Source organism: Leptinotarsa decemlineata, unplaced genomic scaffold (assembly GCF_025532065.1).
Source record: "Leptinotarsa decemlineata unplaced genomic scaffold, Ldec_3_MD MMD2_tig00000157_RagTag_RagTag, whole genome shotgun sequence".
Lineage (NCBI taxonomy): Eukaryota > Metazoa > Arthropoda > Insecta > Coleoptera > Chrysomelidae > Leptinotarsa > Leptinotarsa decemlineata.
The window spans coordinates 893,971-919,736 of NW_027412543.1; the positions used below are offsets into that span (position 1 = coordinate 893,971).

General features: G+C 34.1%; 1 protein-coding gene across 1 annotated transcript in view; it reads left to right on the top strand.

Annotated features, from left to right (window-relative positions):
• Positions 1–6,143: 6,143 nt before the first annotated feature.
• LOC111514230 (uncharacterized) overlaps positions 6,144–25,766 on the top strand; it is a 36,804-nt gene continuing 17,181 nt past the window's right edge. Inside the window, exons 1-4 of the mRNA XM_023170471.2 lie at positions 6,144–6,290; positions 7,018–7,175; positions 24,099–24,315; positions 24,369–24,489. Of these exons, the coding sequence (XP_023026239.2) occupies positions 6,248–6,290; positions 7,018–7,175; positions 24,099–24,315; positions 24,369–24,489 (539 nt within the window). The 5' untranslated portion in view covers positions 6,144–6,247. The remainder of the gene's footprint in view (positions 6,291–7,017; positions 7,176–24,098; positions 24,316–24,368; positions 24,490–25,766) is intronic.

The window sequence follows — 25,766 nt, forward strand, 5'->3', positions numbered from 1 at the left end:
AAATAAAATTTTTTATATGTATGTATCTCTCCTCTATGCATTATTTTCATTTCTGTCAGAATATTGGTACATAGGATTTTCATTCCCCGCTTGGAGTTTCGTTCACGAGATGGAGCTGTTACTGGTTACAGTCGAGCCGTGTTGAAACTAATCGAGCACTTTAAAGTGTCGACATTAAACGTGCGAATAAAAATATTATCGAATACGCGGACAATATCGACATTAAATTATGTACAACAGAAGCCAGTTGATCCAAAATACTTCTTTGATATTTCTGAACTGTCACTATAGAAAAGTGAAAAAACTATTAGAAAAAACACTGAGCTATAATAATAACCAGTACACCTATGAAAGACATTTTACAGAAAAAAGAACAACAAAAGAGTCAAAAGATTGTATGAAGATCCACCTAATGAAGACTGGAGTCTTCATAAAGTATATAATAATAATGATGATAATAATAATCCTTCCTGCTGTAATCCTTCTTGTCCACCAGAGCACGACGATATTTGTCGTGGAGATTTCAGACCCTGACGAGATGAATTTCGCATGAAAAGATGAAAATAACTGGTGAAATATTGAGATTTTCCTTCGAACTCCGCAAACTTTATGTAGATCACTTTGTCAAGATGATTGCATAATCTCATGTCGGCTTGCCGCACTAAGGCAAAAATTTTAGCCGAACAAATGCAGAAGACTATCATTCTTGACTTACTGTGCTTGCTCAGGGCAAATGGACACATTGGTCACTTACCCCACGGTATGGGGAGTGGTCATTAGTTGATAATGCTGGCGTTCCTCCTGAATGTATCGGGGCTTGGAGGATAGAGCCTGATGAGCGCAAACATAAGATGAAAAAAAAAGAATAATAAGTATAATCTCCTTTGTATCTGACAACAACTATGTAGAGGATTGTCTTATTTTGGACTCCCACTGCAGAGATATTATAAATATTGATCATATTGGTATAGATATAGATGGTAATTTTTATAGTTTTCTCAGATTTTTGCATGTGAACGTTCAAGGCTTTATAAACAATTTAAATATCATTGATGTGATGGTTAATTATCACAATGTTGACATTTTGTGTTTGTCTGAACACTGGATCACAAAAGACGATTTCAATAAAGAATATTTCACTAACTATAAAGTAGTTACGATTTTCACTAGACAGAACCACGTTCGTGGGGGAGTTCTTATTCTAGCAAAAAAGTAAAATCAGCAAATTGACGAAATTTCTGTTATCAAAAATTCATCTGTAGAATCTCATATTGAAATGTGTGCGGTTTGTTTGAGAGTTGATGTTGAAAAAATTTGCGTAATAACTGTGTACAGGTCACCCGATGGGGACATAAATATTTTTATCAATTGCTTGACCCAGGCAATTAGCATGGCTACGGATCGTTCAGATTATTTGATATTGTGTGGAGATTTTAATATAGATTTTCTCAAGTCATCAGACAAAGATACAGAACTTCTTAAAGATATTTTTGATTGTTACCTTTTAGAAAACCACTATATGGGCCCAACTAGAATTTTTGCTTATAGGAATGGTCATACTAGTTCTACTTGTATCGACTATATGGGGACTACCCTACCTAATGATACTTTCAAATGTGAATTGATTCAGCCAAATGTAGCTGACCACTTAGGCCAACTTTTGACTTACTCTTTGAGTAGTGTTGCCATTGAGGATGGGGACATGTGTGTCAAAAGTGTAGCGAAGCGTCAATTGTATCCCGGAAACATTATGGAGCTTCGAACATATCTGATGTCTGTCGACTGGATAGAATTATACTACCAGGATGTGACAACTTGTTTTTCTTATTTTCCGGACCAGATTTCATGGTGCTTCAATGTCTCTTGCCCTATCAAAAATACAAAACTCAAACAAAAAATTTCCAAGCCATGAATAACAAATGATATCATACGAGAAGGAAAAACATTAAAAGACATGTTCTGGCTTATTTCTTCTAGTAACACTGTAGACCCTGATATGACGCATAGTTATAGGGCAAAACTTAAAAATCACAGATTAAAAATCAAACAAGGAAACACCAACTATTATAATGCAACTATTATAATGCAACTCCAACAATAAAACTGAACAAGTATGGACTATCATAAATAATGAACTTGGGAAAAAAACTAAAAATGAAAATCCAGCATGTATAGCTTTGAAATATAACAATCAATAAATTGAAGATCAACATACGATTGCAGATTTGTTTGCTAGGCATTTCTCTTCAGCGGCTGCAACCGCAATTTCGGATCATTTTGGATGTAACTTAATTCTACCGTGTACTTTTGCCAAGAATATTGTCGTTCAAAATGAATTCGATCTCTCAGAAATTTCACCGCTTGAAGTTTTGAAAACTTTAGATGATATGAGGAACAGAAATTCAGCTGGTATTGATGATATGTCTATTGTTACTGTAAAGCAAATTATTGATATAATTATTGAACCATCAGTTTTTTTGCTTAACCAGTCCTTTTATGGGGGTTTGTTCCCAGATGAATTGAAGAGGGCTCTTGTCTTTCCACTGCACAAGAAAGGTCGGATAACAGAAATTGACAATTATAGGCAGATTTCGTTGATTTCATCCTTTTCAAAACTCTGAGAAAATGATAGGTAATAGAATTTTGATGTATACTGAACAAAATGACCTATTCTGCAATAATCAACATGGTTTTAGGAAGAGTAAATCAATTAAATCTGCATATTTTCAACTATTGAACTATATTTATGCACAAGTGGATTATAATAACCTGGTTTTTTTACTTTTTTTAGATCTATCGAAAGCATTCGATACTGTTTCTTTCAAATTTCTATTGGAAAAATTACTAGTAATGGGCTTTTCCAATAATGTATTGTGTTGGATAGAATCGTACATGGAAAACCGTAGTTTGGTGGTTAAATGTGATGGAATTACATCAGTTCCTTATGATGTGAAACTAGGTGTTCCACAAGGGTCTGTTCTGGGTCCATTGTTATTCTTGACTTTTATCAATGACTTGCCTGAATTCATATCAGATTGTCACATAACTATGTACGCAGACGATACTACAATCACTATTTCTGGAAAAAATGAGAATGAATTATCGATGAAAATTAATTTAGTTAATGACGAATTCAGTAGTTGGTGTCAACGTAACAAACTGATTTCAAATAAATCTAAGTCAGTGCTGATGAAAACATTTGTTAGGAGGGATTTCTGTTGTAATTTAGTCACTTTGAATGACATAAAAATATCAAAAGAAGTTGCACACAAAAAGTGTGCAGTAAACTCAATTCCGCTTATTATTCGATCAAACAGTTAAAACATTGTTTAGATAGGTTTGGTTTACTAAATGTTTACTTTGCGAATGCATACTCCCACATTAGTTTCAACATAATGGCTTGGGGATGTGCAAAGGAATTTTCTAGAGTTTTCATCTTTCAAAAACAACTGATAAGATTAATATTCAACCTGGGGTACCAAGAAAGTTGTAGACCCGTTTTCAAAAGAGAACGCTTATTGACTGCACCCGCAATTTATATAATGAAATGTGTCATTTTTTTGCACTGGAACCTTGAGTTGTATATAACGAACTTGAGGATTCACGGTCGTGATACTCGCCATGCCACTACTCTGAGGGTCCCTTCACATAAGAGTGATCATTTCAAAAAATCTTCATTATATAATGCCATAAATTTTTATAACAGACTGCCACTTTCTATAAAGAGGTTGAATTCTTCAACTTTGTTCAGTAAGAAAGTTAAAAACTTATTACTGGACAAATGTTACTACAGTCATAAGGAATATTTAGAGGATTCTTTCACAAAAGGATAATGAGATATATAATCGTTCTAAATTTTCACTTGCTGTTTTGCTTTAGTTTCAGTGTTCTGACTGGCGATTTTATCGTTTTTTTTTTAAATATGTGTGTACATGTTTGTAAATATATGTATATATGTAAATATATACATATGTATATTTATTTGACTACGGCAAGCAAAATTGACACATTTTTTATTCATTTTTCAATTATCATTTTATATATCTATATGTACCTATATCCTTGTATATGCAAATATTAATTTTTATTTAAGCTTTGATTCCATAATTTTATTCATAAGTGACGTACTGTTTTTTTGTAAATAATAATTGACCTACCATATATACGCTATGTATCACAAATGGTGAATAAATATTATTATTATTATTATTATGATTATTATCTTACATAAATTGTACATTTCATATTTGTGACCATGAGCTGAAGGGCGGAGTTTATTCCATTTGGAGACAAGACTTCCACTGAAATGTTCTTCCACTCAACCCCAAAATGCTGCCCTATCAAGCTTATTGAAGTAGTATCATCATTACACATTCTTTCATAAACGAATGTTTCAAATTTATTTAGTAAAACGAGCAAAAAAGACAAAAAAAGTTTGTATTGGTCAGAAAAAATATTTTCTGTATTTCAATTTGAATTTTGTGAACAATAGACATTTGGGTTTCAGAGGTAGAGAATTGTAAGTATATGGTGCATATTTGATATGATAAACAACGTTTGAAAATTTCAATATTAAACTGGTGGCATTAGAGTAAAGAATTTCACATTCAGATTATGAATGTCAGAGCGAAATGTGATTTTATGATGCAAATAGGTGGGTATTTTTGGTAGTTATAATTTTGTGGGACATAAAAGCAGCATGAAAAAGTCGCCTCATCTCCATATTCAACCATCCAGCAGTAATTAGTGTAAATGGATGGATGCCTACATCCAGTAACGTTAGTTACAAATAAAAGTGATGAAAAAACATAAAAATTTCCATTTCTCTTTCCATTAGTAATTATTGTATTTGAAATTTTTTCGCGTCTACGAATACAATATATGAGTCTCAGGCAAGAGTTTTGAACTTTTTGTACATATGAACACCACTATTCATACATATAAGGGCCGTACACGCAGTCGGCAAAATTAAAAACAGACAATACTTAAGATTCATACAGAAGTAGGTAGTTTTATATCCATCGTTAAAAAATGTTTGGCTCCGTATAATGTTTTCAGGGATAGATGACACCTCCATATGACTATTTATGTGATTTTCGAATTTTAAATTACAGTCTACCTTTACATCAAGGTTTTTTGTGTGTTGTATAAAAGCTAATTGGTCACTATCAATAGTAATTTTGATATCTTGAGGAAACGATGAATTGTTTTTTGAACCAAACAATATTATGTCAGATTTACTGGAATTTATCTTAATACAATGGTGTCATACTTTTTGCATGAAGTTGTGAGGATTTTCATTAATGAAATAACAAGCCGTTTCCCCTGGATAAAAATTGTAATAGATTTGTATATTTTCGTTTGTTGTTGAACTGACATTGTCAAGAAACACCTTTAGTTTTCGTCCTTGTAAATATGCCTAAAATAACTTAATTGCTGCCACTGATAAGCCTAAATGGTACAGAATAGCCAAAATTAGTTGATATTTTATAATGCCAAATGCACGATTGAAGTCCAAGAGAACTAACAGTTCACAGATACCTCACGAAGGTTTGTTTGTGATTTATGTTCTGATTAGTCTATGTTTGTGATAAGGTACTTATCCAATGTGTTGAAGGGTAATCCTGGAGTCCAATGTTTTGTTTTTCTATGATTATTTAATTTTACATAGAACATTCATCTACGTTGATATTATGAGAAAATAAGAATTATCGGTTATAGTTGAATTTCGATGAATAGCAATCATAACCTGAACTGGTTTTGTTTAATAATTAGATAAAACTGACCGATACTTGATGAAAATCCATATTAAAAGTAACTAATATAGTTTACTGCGTGATTTTCACTATAAAGGGCTTCACAAAAACCGTGACACGTGTTTCACTATACGATAGCTTCCTCAAGCCTAAACTAGTTTACCCTTAAGGAAGGAAGCTATTATATGAATAAGTTTTTTTTTGTTTCGTTTATTTTCATTTCTTTCTTAAGTATTCGCAATTACCCCACTCTACCCAATAATTGTAAAATATTCCACTGCAGAGATGCATCAGATACACCAACATAAATACCTAAACTAAAAATAATTATTTGGATATGGTGATTTTGGTTGATTCGAAAAAATGAACAAGATAAGCCTGAGAAAAACAAGTCCAGAATCCATGATTTAATTATAAATAAAAGTAACGTTCCAAGAAAATAAATCATTGTAGTTATACATAGTGCTTGTATTCAACAAACACTCATAAGTATGAAGTGGTTTTTGCTTCTTTTGCATCTAGCGTCAGTTATTGGTGAGGCATTTCTTCATTTCATTTTTATATGGATCCAGTACGAATAGTTTCGAAATTTCAGAAAACTCTATAACTTGCAATATGTATGTTAGTTATTACACTAGGGCTGCAAAATTATCTAAAAAAATGGGGAGTGCAAATGATTAAATGATTATACATTTCAACTTACTAATTGCCACCATTGATTCGCAAATCAATATATGATTTGCGAATCAATGGTTTCGGAAGGTCTATTGTGATAATAATTTTGCGAAATCTGAAAAAACGAACGGAAGTGATTTTCGAATTGTAATAAAAAATGTCAATTCAAAGTTCATATACCGATTTTGGTTTTGATATAACTAGACAAAAACATTTCTTGTAGTCAAAAAAAAATAAATAAGATGTTCTCGTGAGTTGGAAGAACTTTTTTGTCTGGATTTTATGTGATAGTAAGTAGTATGGATAATTTCAGTAATTTGTTAGTAATTTCAATATTGAAAATAACACTGTTTCCTCTCCTATGAACGGAAACATTTTTCACCGATGCTCATTCAAAGCAACCAAGGTATTACTGTAAAATCAATGTTGTCATTTATATCAGTGAGACTTTTGGGTTTTTTTTCAATTTTCCAATATTTATGGGTAGTCAATTGAAAAAACCCAAACTCATGTGAACTTCACACCTGTAATATTTATTTATTATTCATCCAATATTTCCCAATTTCAAGAAACATTTTTTCATTAGGTATATATGGTATTGATGCGAAGGCATGGAGGAAACGTTTTATTTTAGAATTATCAAGACCATCATTTTTCAATGAAGCAAATCCTTTGGGAAACGTGGAAGGAGCTATAGCACACGAATGTGAAGTGAAGGATCCGTCAATAAGAGATTATCTCGAGGTACCATTTTGAAAGTAATTTGATCATGACTATTGAAAAAAGCGTCAGTTATGTGACCGTTTCTTGTATTGAGTTGTGTAAGTGGGTAATGATCCATAACTCACACCTTCAAACCAATCAGACTTGATCTGATACATAACTTTAGCTGATCACAGATAAACAATTTCATTTCTTCACACTTTTGTGAATTGTCATGGAAATGTATCTACTTTTAAATAGTTTCTCAGCGAATGCCAAACGTATTTATGTAACTGAAAGTTCGTTTTATGGTTTCCAATGAAAAACATAAATGAAAGCATTGATTCGAAAAGTGAAACCGAGTGAACTTTCAAAAAATTTGTATTGTGGCAAAAACTTTATATTTTTCAAAAGTTCGTCACTTGATAACAAAATGATAGTTGATCAAATACTGTGAACTTTCAAGGCCGGAGATAACAATGTGCATACTGGTTTTATATTGGGCGTAACTTGATTTATCTTCATTGGATTATCTGTTTGTGTAACATTAAGGATAGATAGTGAGATTTCATTAATGCTCATAGTATATTCTTTTCTATTGAAATTATCCCTGTGGTTTTGAATGTCTGAATGGGTAGTGATTTTGAGATTCATCAAGTATTACTGTATCTTAGAATGAGAACATGTTCGACTTGTCGAACCCGCAGCTACAGGGAATCCGATATACCCCGGCGTTGCTGAAGGTTCTCTGGGGTTCTTAGCTGACAATAGACTTCGTCTGATGCTTTTTGTTAGCCTAAATATTGGTTTCAAATCGTTTATCTTTAAGATTATCCCAATCCAGTCTGTAACATTTCTAATATAGGGAAGGAAAGTCTTTCCTTTGGAAATTACTAGCTGGGTTTCTCTCTCCTGGGTGGCCCGCTCGAATTCTCCTTCGCCATTCCTTCTGCAGATATTTTTTAGATGATTGAATTCCTCAGGAATACTCTTAGGTTTACAGATACTTCGTGCTCTCTCAACCAACGTTTCAATCACTCCTCTCTTTTGTTGTGGCTGGTGGTTAGAGTATTCGTTCAGGTACCTGTACACTGTATGGTCCAATGTACCATCTTCACGTCTAGTCACAAGAACATCCAAGAAGGCTAGATTCCTTTGGCTAGCGATAATGACGTGAGTAAAACTTCTGTTTTAAGTATTTTGAAAATACATAAATACCATCCAAATGAAATTCAATCACATCAGAAACTGAATGAGGATGATTCTGATTTTCTGCTATCGAAAAAATCAATCAAAGAATTCACATCAAATTTTGTGTAAATGATGGAATTTAGAGCAAGAAACACTTGGAATATTGCAGTGGCATACGGTAAACGTCGAATCACTATCAGATAAGTTCCTGAGATTGCGACATATCGGTTGACTCATGGCAATTTTTTCGAAAATTTTGGGCATGAAGCATGGGGCAGCGAAATTAGTTCGAAAATAGCTGAATTTTGACGAAAAAAAACCGTCTCATGAGCATCTCTGGAGAAATATGGAGTGACATCAACTGCGATCCAAATTTGCCTGTAAGGATCATAACTAGTGACGAAATCATGGTTATATAGTTATGACATCGAAATCAAAGTCCAATAATCCCAATCGCCCAAGGGAGTCGAAACTAAAAAAAGCACGCCAAGTTCGATCAAATGTCAAGGTTTTGCTCACACGGTTTTCTATTACTGTGGCATAGTGCATCAGGAGTTCTTGCCACATGGTCGTACGGTCGAAGTTATGAGCCTCTTGCGAGAAGCAATACGAAGAAAACTTCCGGTATTGTGGAAAAACAATTTATGGCTTCAACATTCGTCATTGCTTGTTCGTAATTTTTTGCCCAAAAACAACACCGTAATCATGCCTCAGTCACCGTATTCACCAGATTTGGGCCCTTGCGACTTTTTATTGTTCTCAAGATTGAAGAGATCAATGAAAGTTCGTAGTTTTGCGACGATTAAGGGGATAAAACCGAATCGCTTAGAGAGCTCAAGGACATACCAAAAAGTGCATATTAAAACTGCTTTGGGGGTTGAAAAAAACGCTGGCACAGGTGCATTATATCTGAAAGGAACTACGTTGGAGGGGAAGAAATAGAAATTGATGAAGAAATGAACTTTCTTGAGAAAAATAAAAATTCATCTTATTTTTTGAACAGACCTCTTACTAACGAAGAGATGTCAACGAAATCCGGTATTTCTCAGAAATATTATTTTCTCCGGTAAGGTAAAATCGGCACCGGCATTCAGTATCCTATTGATACTGGCATATTTTTTCGAGGGGACAGTAACTGGAGTCAGTTATTTGAATTTTTCACAAAATGTTTCAATACCTGTTTCACGACAACGGTTTTCTGATCATTCAAACCCTGCAGACAATAATATAAATTTATGGTTTCAACAAGATGAAGCTACACCACGTTATGCAGCAGAAGTAAAAGTTAATCTTGCTCTAGTTTTTACGCATTGATGGATCGGTAGACGTGACGAAATTGAATGGCCACCCCATTCTTGTGATCTGACTCCATTAGAATATTTTTTATGGTGCTATCCAACATGATAAATGTACTAAAAGAAACTAATACTGATAATTTAAAACACCACATAAGACAAGAAATCATTCAAATCAACGCAGATATGTTGCAAAACGTTGTCGAAGAATTTCCCGCATTAAAACTGAACAGGCAACTGAAATGATACAGCAAAAACAGTTTGCAGATATGTTAGTAATTCCAAAGAGAAAATAACCGTTTCTAACTATTTTTCACACTGACTCCTTAAAAAAACGATAATGGATCTGTTTTGCACCAAAAAATTATATACTATCGAGCTTTTCAAAAAACTGTCCATGATTGTACATTGTTGAAAAAATAATTTCAAGTAGTGAAAATACAGTTGCAGCAAATTCAGTAACAGCTGTAGAAGCACTTGGCAACAAATATGAGTTGATTCCCGAACATCACACTTTTTGAATTGGGTCACGAATATGAGTATAACCACAAACTGATCGTCGATCAGGTCCTCATAAAATTGAGGAAAATATACCATTCTAGCCAGCTGACCTGAAAGATCACTATCAAATAATCAATTGTCTTATTTAAGAAGCTGGATTTATTCAAATGAATTTGAGTGGGAGGGAGCCACAATAAACTTTCGTGGGTTGTAGTGGACTCCATTGGACTAAGACTCCATTAATCCTACTTTAGGTTCGAAATTTATAATTATGATTGTTCATGGAGAAGCAGACACACTTCAAGAAAATCCATGACATGCTTTGAAAGCGACGTCAGTAAGGAAAAAAAATAGTCTTGAAGTTTACTCTGTAAGTATACCGTACTCTAACTGAAAGTGTTTGAAGAGTAGTTCAAAATGTAAGAAATCGAATCTTGAAACGATAGGCATCTATTATAGTTGTCAGTATAATTCTGACATATGTATATTGCTCCCAGTGAAATCAAGTATATTCAGTCAGTCATACAAAATATTTGGGAAACTTCTAAAGGAAGGAAAAAGCAATCAATTTCGAAATGACCTCTTTGTAAAGATGTGTAGATCATTCATAGACGTTACTTTCAGACACAAACAAAAAGCTCTCCCGAAAGAACTACTTAGATATACAATATATTATATAAAAAACTTTCGTCTATTCAGTTTGTACTCTAAACATTCGTTATAGAATTGAATCAGATATCATTGACAGGATAGCTACACAATATAGTATATGAAACAGGTAAAATTTCACTGTCATCTTCAATGGCGAATATCGATGTTTCCGAAAAAGAAATTTGTCTTATTGCCTTTTCAGCACCACTCAATTCATTCATAACATTACGATTGTATATCACGGATAACGTAAATCTTTTCAAGATGACATTACGTAATCACATTCATTCGCTTATTTGATTTAATCCCAGCTACATGAATCTTGTCTAGGGAGTTTTTTATACTAAAAAAAACTCTTCAGAGTTCATACAACATACAAAAAACATCGTTCTGCAAGAAAGTGATATTTTGGTTTCCTTTGATGTTAGTTCCTTATTTCCTAACGTCCCTATTTCACAGACCTTACAATACCTCAAGAAATTACTAGAGAAACATAATTTCAATGATAAGAAAATTGATGAATTCGTTCCTCTCACTAATTTGTGTATGAAACAAAACCGTTTCCAAGTAGAAAGTTGCCTTTATGAACAACAGGAGGGAACGGCTATGGGTAACCCCTTGTCCTCCTACGTGGCAAACCTGTTCATGAGCAGAATCGAAACGGAAACCAAAGAAAAGTCAAAGTATTTTCCAAAGATATGGTTAAGGTATGTGGATGATGTTTTCGCAATATTCGATGAAAAAAATCGAATATTGAGGACAGGAGAAATAACATATTTCCATCAATAAAATTCACGTACGAGTTAGAAAATAAAGGATACCTTCCATTTTTTGACGTTTTGGTAATGAGGAGCCAATATGGAGGGCTAGAAAACGATGTATTTGAAAAAGAAACAAGCACGTACAGGTATATTTCTGACAGTTCACATCACTGTGGACAGCACATACGTGCTGGGCTGAATTTTCCTCTCACACATAGGAGGTTCACAAAAAAACGTTCCAGACAGGAAACAGCCAGTTACGGTTTCTCGAGGGGTATTGTAGATGATATAATAAGAAAGAAAAAGTTTAGGTTAAGAATGAACGAACTCTCGACTTTTAAAAACGACGAAAACCAAGACAAATATATCTCAGTTCCATACCACCAATACACAAAAAACTTTGGAAATATTTTCATGTAACTAGGTATGAAGGTGGTTTTTAAAACAAGTTATACACTACAGAGCATTTTAGTAATTTACGAAATTGAATGTAAGAACTGCGATGCAAAATAATATGGACAAACAGAAAGATCTATTAAAGTGAGTACTTTTGGAGTAAACTTTCCAAGGCCCCAGCCCAGTTTGTCTTTCACAGTGGCATCCACACTGGAAGTATTTCATAACGAATGTTTGGAGTACCAACTGAACAGGAAAAAGTATTTTTCGTATAATTTAATCTATATGTAAAAGAAGTTGTTTCTGAAGTACTCAATCTTGCCTGTAACTCAATGGTCATATGAAAGTCGTTCTTTCGGGATGGTGAAAAGTCCGTTTTGAAATCAAATGCTTTCTTCTTTTCATTGAAAGTTTTCCACATTTTTTTGTTTATAGATAGAGTAGTAGAAAGTGAAAATCTTCCTTTCCCAAAAATTGATATCTGTCAATAATATACTCCCTGCAATTCATATGTCAAATATACAGGGTCTTTCATGACGAGCGTTCGTTAGGAATTTACGAAAAACGATTCAAAACAAAAACTTGAAATTTCGTGATAGTGGGTCTTACAAAATGGCCTTCCCAACAAAAATATTTTCAACTTCCGGTCTCTTTCCGTTATACCGGAAGTTGAGGGCAACTTCCTTATTTCAAATAGAACACCCTGTATTTTATTACATTTTTGAATTTCTGAGTACATTTTAGGCCCACTTTGTGGAAAAATGCCTATACCCAAATTTGTTAGTATTCGAGATATCAATATTTTTCTGAAAAATTAGACAGTTACAGCACCACCCCGAGAAAATCATAACTCGTAGACAGTAACAATTGAAATGTGAAATTTCACATAATCACACCTCAATCATCAAGTCATGAAAATTTCTATCGAATTTTCGAAAATAATTTACAGGGTGGTCGAAATTTTCACCTAAAACATAACATCGAGAAAACTGAAGAAACACGATTTTTTCAAATGGAAACCATATACTATTTTATCATTTTTGTATACTATAAAAAAACAGATATCAAATTCATAAAGAATGTCCAATACCTAAAATAAACCCCTGGCAAGATATATCCGATTTTGGGAAATATTTGAAATGTAAATCACTCGAAGCAATACCAAACCAAGTAAGCTTTGAAAACAAATGGAGTTACAACAAATATGTCAAAATTTGTTGCGATATAATTAACGTGTATTCCGTAGTTTTCTATTTGTGTGCAAAATGTCTCGTTTGGGGTATTTTAATGAAGATTTCCTGAATATAATAATCTGTGCTCGGACCTATACTTTTCACAATGTACATGAATAAATTATTAGAAAACGAATCACAAGGTTACATCACGTCCTTTGCGGACGATACAACTATTCAGTATACTGGAAACACATGGGAAGAAGCCAAAAATAGAGCGGAAGACGACCTTGAAAATTTAAAGAAATTGTTGGATGATATGAGCCTCACCATAAATTTTGAAAAAACTAAATACTTATCCTTCAGCTGTAACATCAAAAATAAACCAACTTTTCATTGCCTCAATGTGAACTCAAATGGCAATATATTAAAAATAGAAGAAGCAGAAAATGTGCGTTATTTAGGTATCGAAATCGATTGCTTTCTCAAGTGGTATAAACATATACAAAATATTGTGAAAAAACTGTGATCAATGATCTACGAATTCAAGCAACTGAAAAATATATTACATTTATGTTATCTAAAAATGCTATACTTTGCATTAGTGGAATCACTAATCCAATATGACATAACGGGGTGGGGTGGGTTATTCAAGAATCACTTGAAAATACTCGAAACTACACAAAAAATGATTTTAAAATTGATAATCAATAAAAATCGAACTTACCCAAGTCATTTACTGTACGAAGAATCTGGATTTTTTTCCGTGAGAAAGCTGCAACAGTGGCGCGGTGTTCCATATCTCTATATAGAAAGCAGATAGGAATCTAATTTTCTATAATATTACCTTATTGCTCGAGCTCGACAAAATAAAAATATTGGCGGTCACACAGGGTGTTCGATTTTTTCTGGGCGGATCCCAACTGTGTCTTTTTAAATGGCAACCTATATTTTTTATCGCTTTTTCGGTTTCTTCATAGAAAATAAAATAAACTTCATGTATATCTGCACTTCGAAAATATTGATGGTTTTCGAGATATCTAGCATGACAGGTTTTTTTTCCAATATTCGTCACTCAGAATATTTGAAATTATAAAGTGGTGCCAAGTCCAGTTGAAATTTTTTTTTGGTCGAATATTCTACATTGGTAACTCTCTCAAACGATATATCTGAAATCGACCTGTGATATACAGGGTATGAAAAACCGCTTGCCAAATATTGTAAATGAAAATTTGCAAAATCTTCCTTATATTAAATGGAACACCCTGTATATTATTGATCCATAAGAAGCGCCAACGAAACCTCTACGAATTTCATTAAGTATTCCCTATGGCTAAGTTCAATAGTTTTTCTTAAATGAGCATTTCTTTCGAAAAATGGTCATTTTTTCAAAGCGAAATCCATTTGACGACTGATAAAAATATACGAAAGATATCTTGTTTCAATTTTGTACATTAGAAGGTGTCAAAACAAATATTTTTTAACGAAATAAATGTATGTACCTATCACTTTTTGCTAAATGGAAAATTATTTTTTCATTGGATGCAGAATTTCACTCATATCACTCATATATTCATATCACTCATATATCAAACCAAACAAGTTAAAAGAAAGAAACATTATAAATAACTATTTTTTTCATGTTATTATATTCATTCAGAGCTTGAGTTCTAGATATTCAAATTTGTCAACTGGCAAATTACAAAACTACAAAAGGGAGAGTTTAATTAAGGTTGATAATGAAACTTTTATAAAATATGTTCAACATGTCTTCCATTTTCTTGAATGCAGAGCTGAAGTCTATGTTTGAAAGACTGCTCTACCCTGCGCAAGACAGCTGGTGTAATGCTGCGAAAAGCATTCGTTATTCTAAGTCGCATATTTTCGGGAGAAGTTAGTGGCTCAACGTAAACCATATTTTTTATGTATCCCCATAAGAAAAAATCTAGTTTCGTCAAATCTGGTGATCTAGCGGGCCACCGTACAGGCCCATTCCGTCCTATCCATTTATTGGGAAATACTTCATTTAGATGATCTCTCACTTCTGCCGAATAGTGAGCAGGTGCACCATCATGTTGTAACCACATTCTATTGCGGAGGTCAAGAGGAATATCATCTAACAAACCTGGTAAATCATTTTGTAAGAAATTGAGATACATTGCACCATTCATATGTCCCTCAAAAAAGTATGGACCAATTACATATTCTCCAATGATGCCTCCCCAGACATTTATCGACCACCTATGTTGATAATCCATCTGTCTCAATAAGTGAGGATTTTCTGTCGCATAATAATGGTAATTATGTCGATTTACAAATCCATTTTTATGGAATGTCGATTCATCCGACCATAAAATATTATTGAAAAAATATTCGTTTCGACGAATTTTGTTCATGGCCCAATTGCAAAATCTCACTCTTTTCTCGAAATCAGCATACAGTAGTTCTTGATGTAACTGAACGTGGTATGGATGCAAGCGATGTTTCTTCAATACTCGTTGCACTGATCTCTCACTTATATCCACTATTTCCCCAATTTGTCGTTGACTCCTACTAGGATCTCCTTCAACAGCAAGAAGAACTTGCAATTCATTATCTTCATTAGTAGCTGGCTTGATGCGCTCATGTTTGGAATAATTAATAGATCCAGTTTCAACGAATCGTCCCAAGACCTTTCGGAAAGATCTTTCATCTGGATGCCTTCTATCTGGATACCGTTGAGAATAAATTCTACTTGCCAATAAACAATTCCTGTCTGATTCACCTAATATGAAAATCATATCAATCAAATCACTTTTTGATAACAACATTCTGATGAAATTATACCGACAGTTCAACTTCACGATTGACTAAAAATGTCATTATTCATTTGCAGCCAAATATTTTGTTCTGTCATTTGCCAGACTACTTGATTTCCAATAAATATTCCATTCGCTGAAAGGTTGTTTTAGACCGAAAGAATATGGCACAAATTCCGAGATTTTTGAAATTATTGTAACTATTCAAGAACGTCCATTTTGTGGTGTAATTCGCAACTTGTTTATCTAGCAACAGGTTATTTTAGGAATGGGCGATATTTTAAGGAAAGGGTATTTTTTGTATATTCTTATCAGTCGTCAAATGGATTTCGCTTTGAAAAAATGACCATTTTTCGAAAGAAATGCTCATTTAAGAAAAACTATTGAACTTAGCCATAGGGAATACTTAATGAAATTCGTAGAGGTTTCGTTGGCGCTTCTTATGGATCAATAATATACAGGGTGTTCCATTTAATATAAGGAAGATTTTGCAAATTTTCATTTACAATATTTGGCAAGCGGTTTTTCATACCCTGTATATCACAGGTCGATTTCAGATATATCGTTTGAGAGAGTTACCAATGTAGAATATTCGACCAAAAAAAAATTTCAACTGGACTTGGCACCACTTTATAATTTCAAATATTCTGAGTGACGAATATTGGAAAAAAAACCTGTCATGCTAGATATCTCGAAAACCATCAATATTTTCGAAGTGCAGATATACATGAAGTTTATTTTATTTTCTATGAAGAAACCGAAAAAGCGATAAAAAATATAGGTTGCCATTTAAAAAGACACAGTTGGGATCCGCCCAGAAAAAATCGAACACCCTGTGTGACCGCCAATATTTTTATTTTGTCGAGCTCGAGCAATAAGGTAATATTATAGAAAATTAGATTCCTATCTGCTTCCTATATAGAGATATGGAACACCGCGCCACTGTTGCATGACCCTGTATATATATACAAATAGAGATTTTATTGAGTGGTCATGATACAAATCATATTTGTATATATATATATATATATATATATATATATATATATATATATATATATATATATATATATATATATATATATATATATATATATATATATATATATATATATATATAAATAGATAAGTACTCTTTGATCATTCCCATATTGATTTCAATTTAAGAGCCACCGGTATACAGCTGTTTCAGCCTATTGGGCATCGTCAGTACCGGGCAGGCGGTCCTCGATTGAAGACAAACTGAGAAAAAACCAAGAAAGTACTTGATAAAAATAGCTGCGTGAACGCAAGCGAAACATAAGTGGAACCACCTATTGGTGTGACACCCAAGTCAACTTGCCAAGTTTTTATGTCAGTGTTGGTGGTTTGACCAATCAACCGACAACTGCGGTAGCAGAAATTTGGGAAGCTAACCTGAAATGCCATCGGAAAACGAATCCACATGTTTCTAGAAATGATATGATTATATATATATATATATATATAAGGTACTAATTCTCCAGCATAAACTGAAAAGTAATTTAGAAAATATTTTCCATATATATGAGACACGATACAAGAACGAACACATCACATTATATTGCGTCACACTCATACTGTTGTATACCTACAAATAATCATAACATTCATCTATTCAATAAACAAATCAAATCCTGGCTCAAAAATCCGCAAAATAGTGAAAGTATCATTAATTCATTATCAGACACAACATAAGTTAATCACAAGTTAAACGATGAATTTCTCGTCTCCAAAAATAAAAGTTCATATTTATATACGCGTATGTGTGCATATGTGTATATATAACAAAAGTAATAAAAATAGCCTTACTTACCAACTGTTCCTTGATAATGTTTTTGTTTTTACTTTTTAGTTTGATACTGTTATATTATAATTCTATACTTCACTTTCTTCCAACAGACAAAATTGAAACTTCAATAATCTCTAACAAATTTTATCCATTTCGCTAATAAATATTATTCATTTTCTATTTAAATTACCTCGGTAACCATAAATTAAATTCAGAAGAGAAATGTAAAATCCCTACGCACGAATCTGAGAATGATTTCAGTAGGGCTTTTCTTTCTTTCTTTATTTATTTATGTTTCAAACTATTGTAAATAGCAGATAAATGTAAATTCTGCGAATGGTTTGTTATCAAGGTACAGGAGAACCCTGAGTTTATGAAGAACATGAAATGGAAAGATGAAGCCAAATTTGCCAAGAATGGTATGAACTAGTCATTTTTGGGCAGCAGGAAATCCAGAGCTCGTTCGCCAGCGCAGCATCCAGGATTCATGGAGTTTTAATGTTTTTTGCGCTATAAAAGAAGACCGAATTTTATGTTTATATTTTTATGAAGAGAATTTGAATAGCGATAGATATTCGCATATAATTAGGAATGTGGTTGGTGAATCCATAAGGCATGTTTCTGAACAATACCGTTTCAAGTTATGGTATCAGATGGATGTAGCCCCTGCACATAGCCCCTGATACCGTTGCTGGGTTCTTGAATGGGATGTTCGTAGTTCAGTGGCTTTGCTAAAATGGGCCATTTAAATTTTCTCCTCGCTCTCCAGACCTGACGCCACTGGACTTCTCCATCTGGGGATATGTTTATGTGGATCTTGTGAGTGATAAAGAAAACATGAAACGAAGGGTTCTGAGAGCTTTCAATAATTTGGTTCCTGACTCCATACAGAAAGCTACAAATAATGGTATGCAAAAAATAATATATTCTTATTCACAACAAAATGGCAAAGTCTTTGAATATCTGTTGAAATGAACCACAATATTATTTGAATTCAAAGAAATTAAGTTTAATTCTAAAATTAAAGTAAAATCTAAATTTAAAAAATATAAACGAAATAAAATTACTGTATTCGATATCAATGAACAAGTATATAATTCATACCTCTGATAGTATTTTATTTCAATCCATCCATTTTCATGTTTTCAAAGCTTCCTTGGTTTGGTATTGCTTCGAATGATTTACATTTCAAATATTTCCCAAAATCGGATATATCTTGCCAGGGGTGTATTTTAGGTATAGGCCATTCTTCATGAATTTTATATCTTTTTTTTCGTAGTATCGAAAAATAATAGAATAGTGTATGGTTTTCATTTGAAAAAATCGTGTTCCATCAGTTTTCTCTATGTTATGATTTAGGTGGAAATTTCGACCACCCTATAAATTATTTTCGAAAATTCGATGGACCTGTTCATGACTTGATCCTTGAGGTGTGATCCTGTGAAATTTTATATTTTCAACTGTTACTGTCTATGAGTTATGATTTTTTCGGAGTGGTGCTGTAACTGTCAAATTCTTCAGAAAAAAATTAATATTTCGAAAACTAATTGGGTATAAGCATAGTTATACAAAGTGGGCCTGAAATGTGCTGAGAAATTCAAAAATGTAATAAAATACAGGGTTTTCTATTTGAAATGAGGAAGTTGTCTTCATCTTTCGGTATAACGGAAAGAGACCAGAAGTTGAAAATATTTTTGTTGAGAAGGCCATTTTGTAAAACTCACTACTACAAAATTTCAAGTTTTTATTTTGAATTGTTCTCCATATATATTCCTAACGAACGCTCGTTGTGAAACACCTTGTATATGGAATAGACTAGTTTCCAGTCTAGCTCCAGACTAACAAAGTTGCTTTTGATGTGTGGGTCTCCAGTCAGGTGGATGTTCCTTTTCTGAATAAAATCCAGTATACTTAGGGGTGAAGCCCTATATATGCGACCAATTAATTGTCCAAGAAGTCTGATTTGAGCAATATACACCATTGAAGGCTACTGAGGTGTGTATTTCTGGTTCAAATTACTCTTGCACGCTTCTGATAAGCGAAATTTGCTATTCCAGGAACGTAAGTATATCAAGACAATGTTTGTTAGAAGGTGATTGACAATCTTTCATCATTAATTTCATTAGTTCGGACTTCTATTGTCTAATATTATATAAAATAATTTGAAATCCCCTAAACAACCAACACAAATGAAAATACATGAAACACCAAACTATATCCTCACGTTCAACCAAACGTCACTTCCAAAACGAATTAAGGTAGCATTCTACTCTCTACCAGTCAGACAATATATTACCCCTCCCCTACGATGCTTTAGATGTCAGAAATTTGGACATACATCCCTAAGATGTGAAAGCAATCAAGGCTGTATATGCGGAAAAGCGATTCATGAGGGATCACCATGCGAGAAACCTATCGAATGTGTTAACTGTAACGGTACAACTATAGTGCACAAAGTAGAGATTGCCCTATATATAAAACTGAGGTAGCTATACAGGAAACTAAAGTCAAAGATAACCTAACATATGCAGAAGATAAGGAAAAGGTGGTGATTACGACGTCCACTCTAAAAATCTTGTATGCCCAAAGCGTTGGTAATAATCCAAAACCAATGAATGCGAACGTATCAGACCTGATAAATGAATTGCTCCAAAGATTATCCCTGATAATAAACGATGCCATAGCCAAACAAATCCCAAAACCAACATTTGAGAAACCAGCAAATCCTCTCGTTTCGTCAAGCGAGAAAATTCCAACACACCAAGGTAAAAGGAAGAATGCAGTCAGAACTCCAAGCCCCGAACCTATATTAGATACCGAATCAAATACATCCGTTTCTTCTCAGAGTAAAAAAAAGGGGGGATGGCCAAAAGGAAAGACGAGAAACTCCTCTAACCCACCAAAATTTACCCGTGATATAAATCTGTGATAATAGTTTTAATAATACGTATACACTCATATAATATTTATTTGTATTTAGTTCTCTGTATTTGTTTATTTATTCAGTTCATTTATTCAATAACTCTCTAAACTCGAATACTTTGTATTATACTATACACACCATATACTTATAATGTCTCAAATAGAAAACATCCTACAATGGAATTGTAACGGATTAAAATACCACTATTGTGACTTGAAAAAAATTATGATAGGGAGGGCTCCTTCTATCATCTGTATTCAAGAATCGCACCTGAAACCAGAAGAAAATTTTAATTTAAGAGGCTATAAATCCTTTAAGAAAAACGTCAATCCTGAAAGAAGAGCGAACGGAGGAGTTATAAACTTAATTGAAGAAAACATAGCTACGTCTTCTGTTACTCTGCAGCCATCCGAATTGAATATCCTCATATTTTAACAATATGTGACCTATATTTGCCCGACTTTGCGTGGAACCGTGATGACATTGTAGACTTGATCAGACTGCTCCCAACACATTTCATCATTTTAGGTGACATGAACTCACATAATCCTATATGGGGATCTTCCAAAAAGGACATGAGGGGTAGGATATTTAAAGAAATTATCAACGAATTTGATTTGAATATTCTGAATACGGGTGAAGGCACTTACTTGAACGGTCGATCTCGATGTCTGTCAGCGATAGATATCTTGGCAATGCCTCAGTGATCACCTCTCAAGTGATCATATTCCAATTTCCATTGAATTCGCCGGCAGACCAATTAAAAAATACCCTGGAAAACGATGGCAACTGAGAAGAGCTAACTGGGATCTATATGAAATGAAAACTGAGGAACCATACTTACCAAATGATACAGTTGAAAAGGCAGTAGAATCGGTTACAAGGCAAATAGTAAGAGCCGCCGAAACGTCGATTCCAATGACCACACGACATCAAAATAAAGTCCTAGTCCCATGGTGGAACTCTGAAATAGTCCAAGCAATTGCTGATAAAAAACACAAATTCAACATATTCTAAAGATTTCCTACTCAAGATAATCGTATTTCCTTTTAAAAAGCAAGAGCAAAATCTCGAAAACTGATACTTACCAGTAGGAGAGAAATATGGAGAAACTTTGTATTATCATTAAAGAGCGATACACCGCTATCTGAAATCTGGAATGAAATAAGAGCAATAAAAGGAAAACACTTTTCAACTACTTCACAAGCCCTCATTGTGGATGGGCAGTTTATAACCAACGACAATGACATTGCAGAAGCACTTGCTAATCAATTCAAGGAAACCAGTAGTTCAAACAATTACAGTCCGGAATTCGCACAACAAAAACAAGAATTTGAAATTCCACTCAACTTCAATGAATTGGACACATCACAATATAATAAACCCTCAACGCTGAATAAATTTGAGATTACATTGAATGAAACAAAAAACTCTGCTCCGGGTAACGACAATATTCCTTATGAATTCATAAAGGAACTCTCATTGAAAGCAGAAACAGTCATTCTGGAACTATATAATAGGATATGGCTAGAAAGAACGTATCCCAATAAATGGAGGGAAGCTATCATCATTCCTGTTCCCAAACAAGATAAAGGATATGTAATTGCCGTCAAGCTACAGACCGATATCACTCACCTGTTGTATGGGTAAACACTCAGAGAAGATGGTGAGCAAACGCCTGATGTAGATTTTAGTAACAAAAAACCTCATATCACCATATCAAGTGGGTTTTTGATGCTATAGGTCCACAGCCGACCAGCTCACACTTTTAGAACACTCAAGATAGCTTCGCGAAACGGGAACACATGGTCGCCGTTTTCTTTGATACAGAGAAAGCGTATGACACAACTTGGCGTTATAATATTCTCAAAACCTTATATGATTGGGGAAACAGAGGGAACTTACCAATATTCATAGAAGGATTTCTGAATAATCGGAAATTCTCTATCAGAAATGGAAATACTATCTCCACCCAACGAGAGCTTGAAAACGGAGTCCCTCAAGGATCAACACTTAGTGTCACCCTTTTCTCGATAGCAATCAACAATATCATTGAAAACATCAACCCAATGGTGTTGATGATGGTTAAACACCTTCTCTTAGAATGCCACCAGTATGAAGCCGATCGACAACGATATAACTTACCGGATAATATCAGAACTTGCCTCGGTACCAAAACTATAAGAAATGTTTTGAACTTTCTGAAAGCAACAGACCTTTTTAACAAAATAAAAATTGATATCGTATACTACAAAATGGCTAATGACCTCAGCACTCGATGCCAGAATAATTAAAAAAAAACATTGAGAAAGTCCATTGTACAAAGACATCACAGCGAAATTTGTAGTCTCTGTTTGCCAACAAATTTTGATGTATAATAAAAAAGATTTTTACACAAAATGAAACACGTGTATGGAAATGGTTTCCGAGAAACCATGAAACGCGTTTACGGAACAAGTTCACGAAACATGTTTATGGAATACGTTCATGGAATATGTTTATGAACACGATTACGGAAATGGTTTTCGAGAAAGAACCGTATTGAAGACTATTTTCTTTAAGAGCGGTCTTTGTGAAAGCTGCATAGCCCCAAACAAAAAAGATCAGGCAAGCCATAGCACCGAAGTTCAATGAGTAAACCCTCCTGTCAGACACGATCGAAGGCTAGGAAGTATCGAAGGAAGAAGCTCAAGACTACCCATATTTTTGATACCATTATTCTAAAGAAGGTTTCGGGAGTTCTCAATACGTAGCAACTTTTCTGGAGCCTTTGTTTTATCAGCCTTTTATAAATTCTGTTCGGAGTTGGATATATCTTCTACAGTCAACAACTTCTCTTATTCCAACCAAACCGAAATACAACTTGACCAAATTGAAATACCTGTGGTATTCGAGGCCTCAAAAGGTTGAAAAAATCTCTCAGGTTATGGAAAATATAACCTAAAAAGTAAGTTAGGTAGCACAATAGTAAAAACAGGTTCGAAAATGATCTACTTCATTATAGTTTTTGGGTTTTGTGTTGAAATTGGATCACCATTTACAGTTACTTTCATTAACTACTGCCAAATATATTCGGACTTCCACACATTCGGGCCCAGAAGGATTTTTTACCTGAAGGAGTGCAGGAGCGTACTCGATATTTTTTTCCAATAGGTACACCACACATCTCTTCCTTACAGAAAATACACCTTGATAAACATTTTTGATACTGATAAATAGAACTGTTATCTTCATCGAACTGTTATCCTACGAACGACTTTCACAAGACTTCCGTAATACATGTACGAACTGCGGGCACAGGTTGAAATATTTTGTTTACGTATTCTTTTAGCGTAAATCTTTCCGAGCCAACCAACATAATAGAGAGTTTTGGTACCCTATGATCAGTTTACGAGTGTTACTAATATACGTTGAAAATGTTATCTATGTAACAAAGATCCGAATTTTTAAATGACTCATTTTTTTAGGAATTATTGAAAGAAACAAAAAAATGTGTTAAGTCAAAAGACATTTCCGAAACCAATTTGGAATCGTTCCAAACACATTTTGACAATTGCACTTCTAAAATCAGGACTAAGACCACAAGCTGTTTGCCATCTGGAAAAGAATATTTTGCAAACCTGTTGCTTGACTACGCCAAAGGCATCGTCAATCTTACATACAAGCACGAAGATCTATTGGAATGTTGGTAATATGAAAATATATTTTTAGTTTGATTTCAACAAGTGGATTTTCAGCTTCTGAAATGGCAGAGTGTATGTCTAAACTGAAGAAAGATGAACAAACGAGAACAATAAAGTCATGTATAGAAAACTATCGGCGGGTTGAAATTCCTAGTTCTAAAACTGAAGCATGCAAGTAAGTGTGGATATAATTGAATATATATCTGAAAAACATTTTTTTAAATTAGGTATTCGTATAATATCGTACTAGAATGTATATTCTCATACATATTTGGCTTTTGTTAGATTGTTTCAGAAGTTTTGATCATTGTAATGAGTCTAATTCCGAACTGTAATATCTCAATGAATACTCATTCAATGTAATCAAAATAAGCACCATTTGAATCGGTAACACAAGTAGTCATAATAAAAATTGTACCGTCAGCATAAAAATTGGATACTTGGGATTCGAACAAGTCGATGAAGGCCATTCTGATTGACGAAGATTGTACTGGTGAGAAAATTATCGAAATGCTCGTCGGTTGGCGAGAGGTCTCGGGCGTATGGTAGGTTAGGCAAAACTTCGACGCTAATTTCGTTTAATTTCCGGACGGTGATTTGTGAAATGTGCAAATGGGCGTTGTCGTGGAGCAGGATCGGACCTCTTCTGTTCAACAGTGAATATAGTGAATCACACCAGTCGGTGACCACCATACAGTATCAATGTTTTTTTGGTGGGTTTTCGCATTTGGGAAGTACCTGTGTAGCGAATAGGGGTCCAACCACTACCCAAAACGTCTCCTGCTGTGGAGGATCTCTACATCACACTCTACATCACCCGTGACAATCCGATCCAAAAAAGGTTGTTTTGGTTGAGCAAAAGCAAAGAAGAATAGTCCTCAAAACGTGTAACAATTTGTGTTGATCGTTGAAATCGTAGGGATCCCACTTTTCGAGCTCTTGACCTTTTCAAAACGTTTTGAATCATCCGAAACCGCCTGCGAACTTTGGTGGTGTCAACAAACAAAGGTCTCACATAGAAAAAGGAAACTTTTCTATTCTCGATTTGTCTTTTACTTTCTATATTGAGTTTTGGATCACCTCAAACCTACATAACTCACACAAAATTCGAATAAAACCATCATACAGGGATAATAAAGAGTAGTATAGCTAACGTGGTTCTAGATACAATGGTAACCATGCCATCGAGCTGTCCATCGAGAGCGTAAGGGGTGCGGTTGTGTGGGGTGAAGAAGCGTGTCAAAAAGGCCTTGTTGTCGAAGAACAATGGTGTGCCAAAGAGTTCTTGAGCAACCCTTGTGTAGATCGTCAATGACCAGAGGGTTGTGATGGTCAATGACCAGAGGGTGTTGTAAGAAGAGGCCTCGACAGGTGTAGGTTAGCCGTGTCGTAGAGCCGTTTTGGCTCAGTGGATGGTCTTCGGGCAACCCTCTTCAACCCTCTTCGACCCTC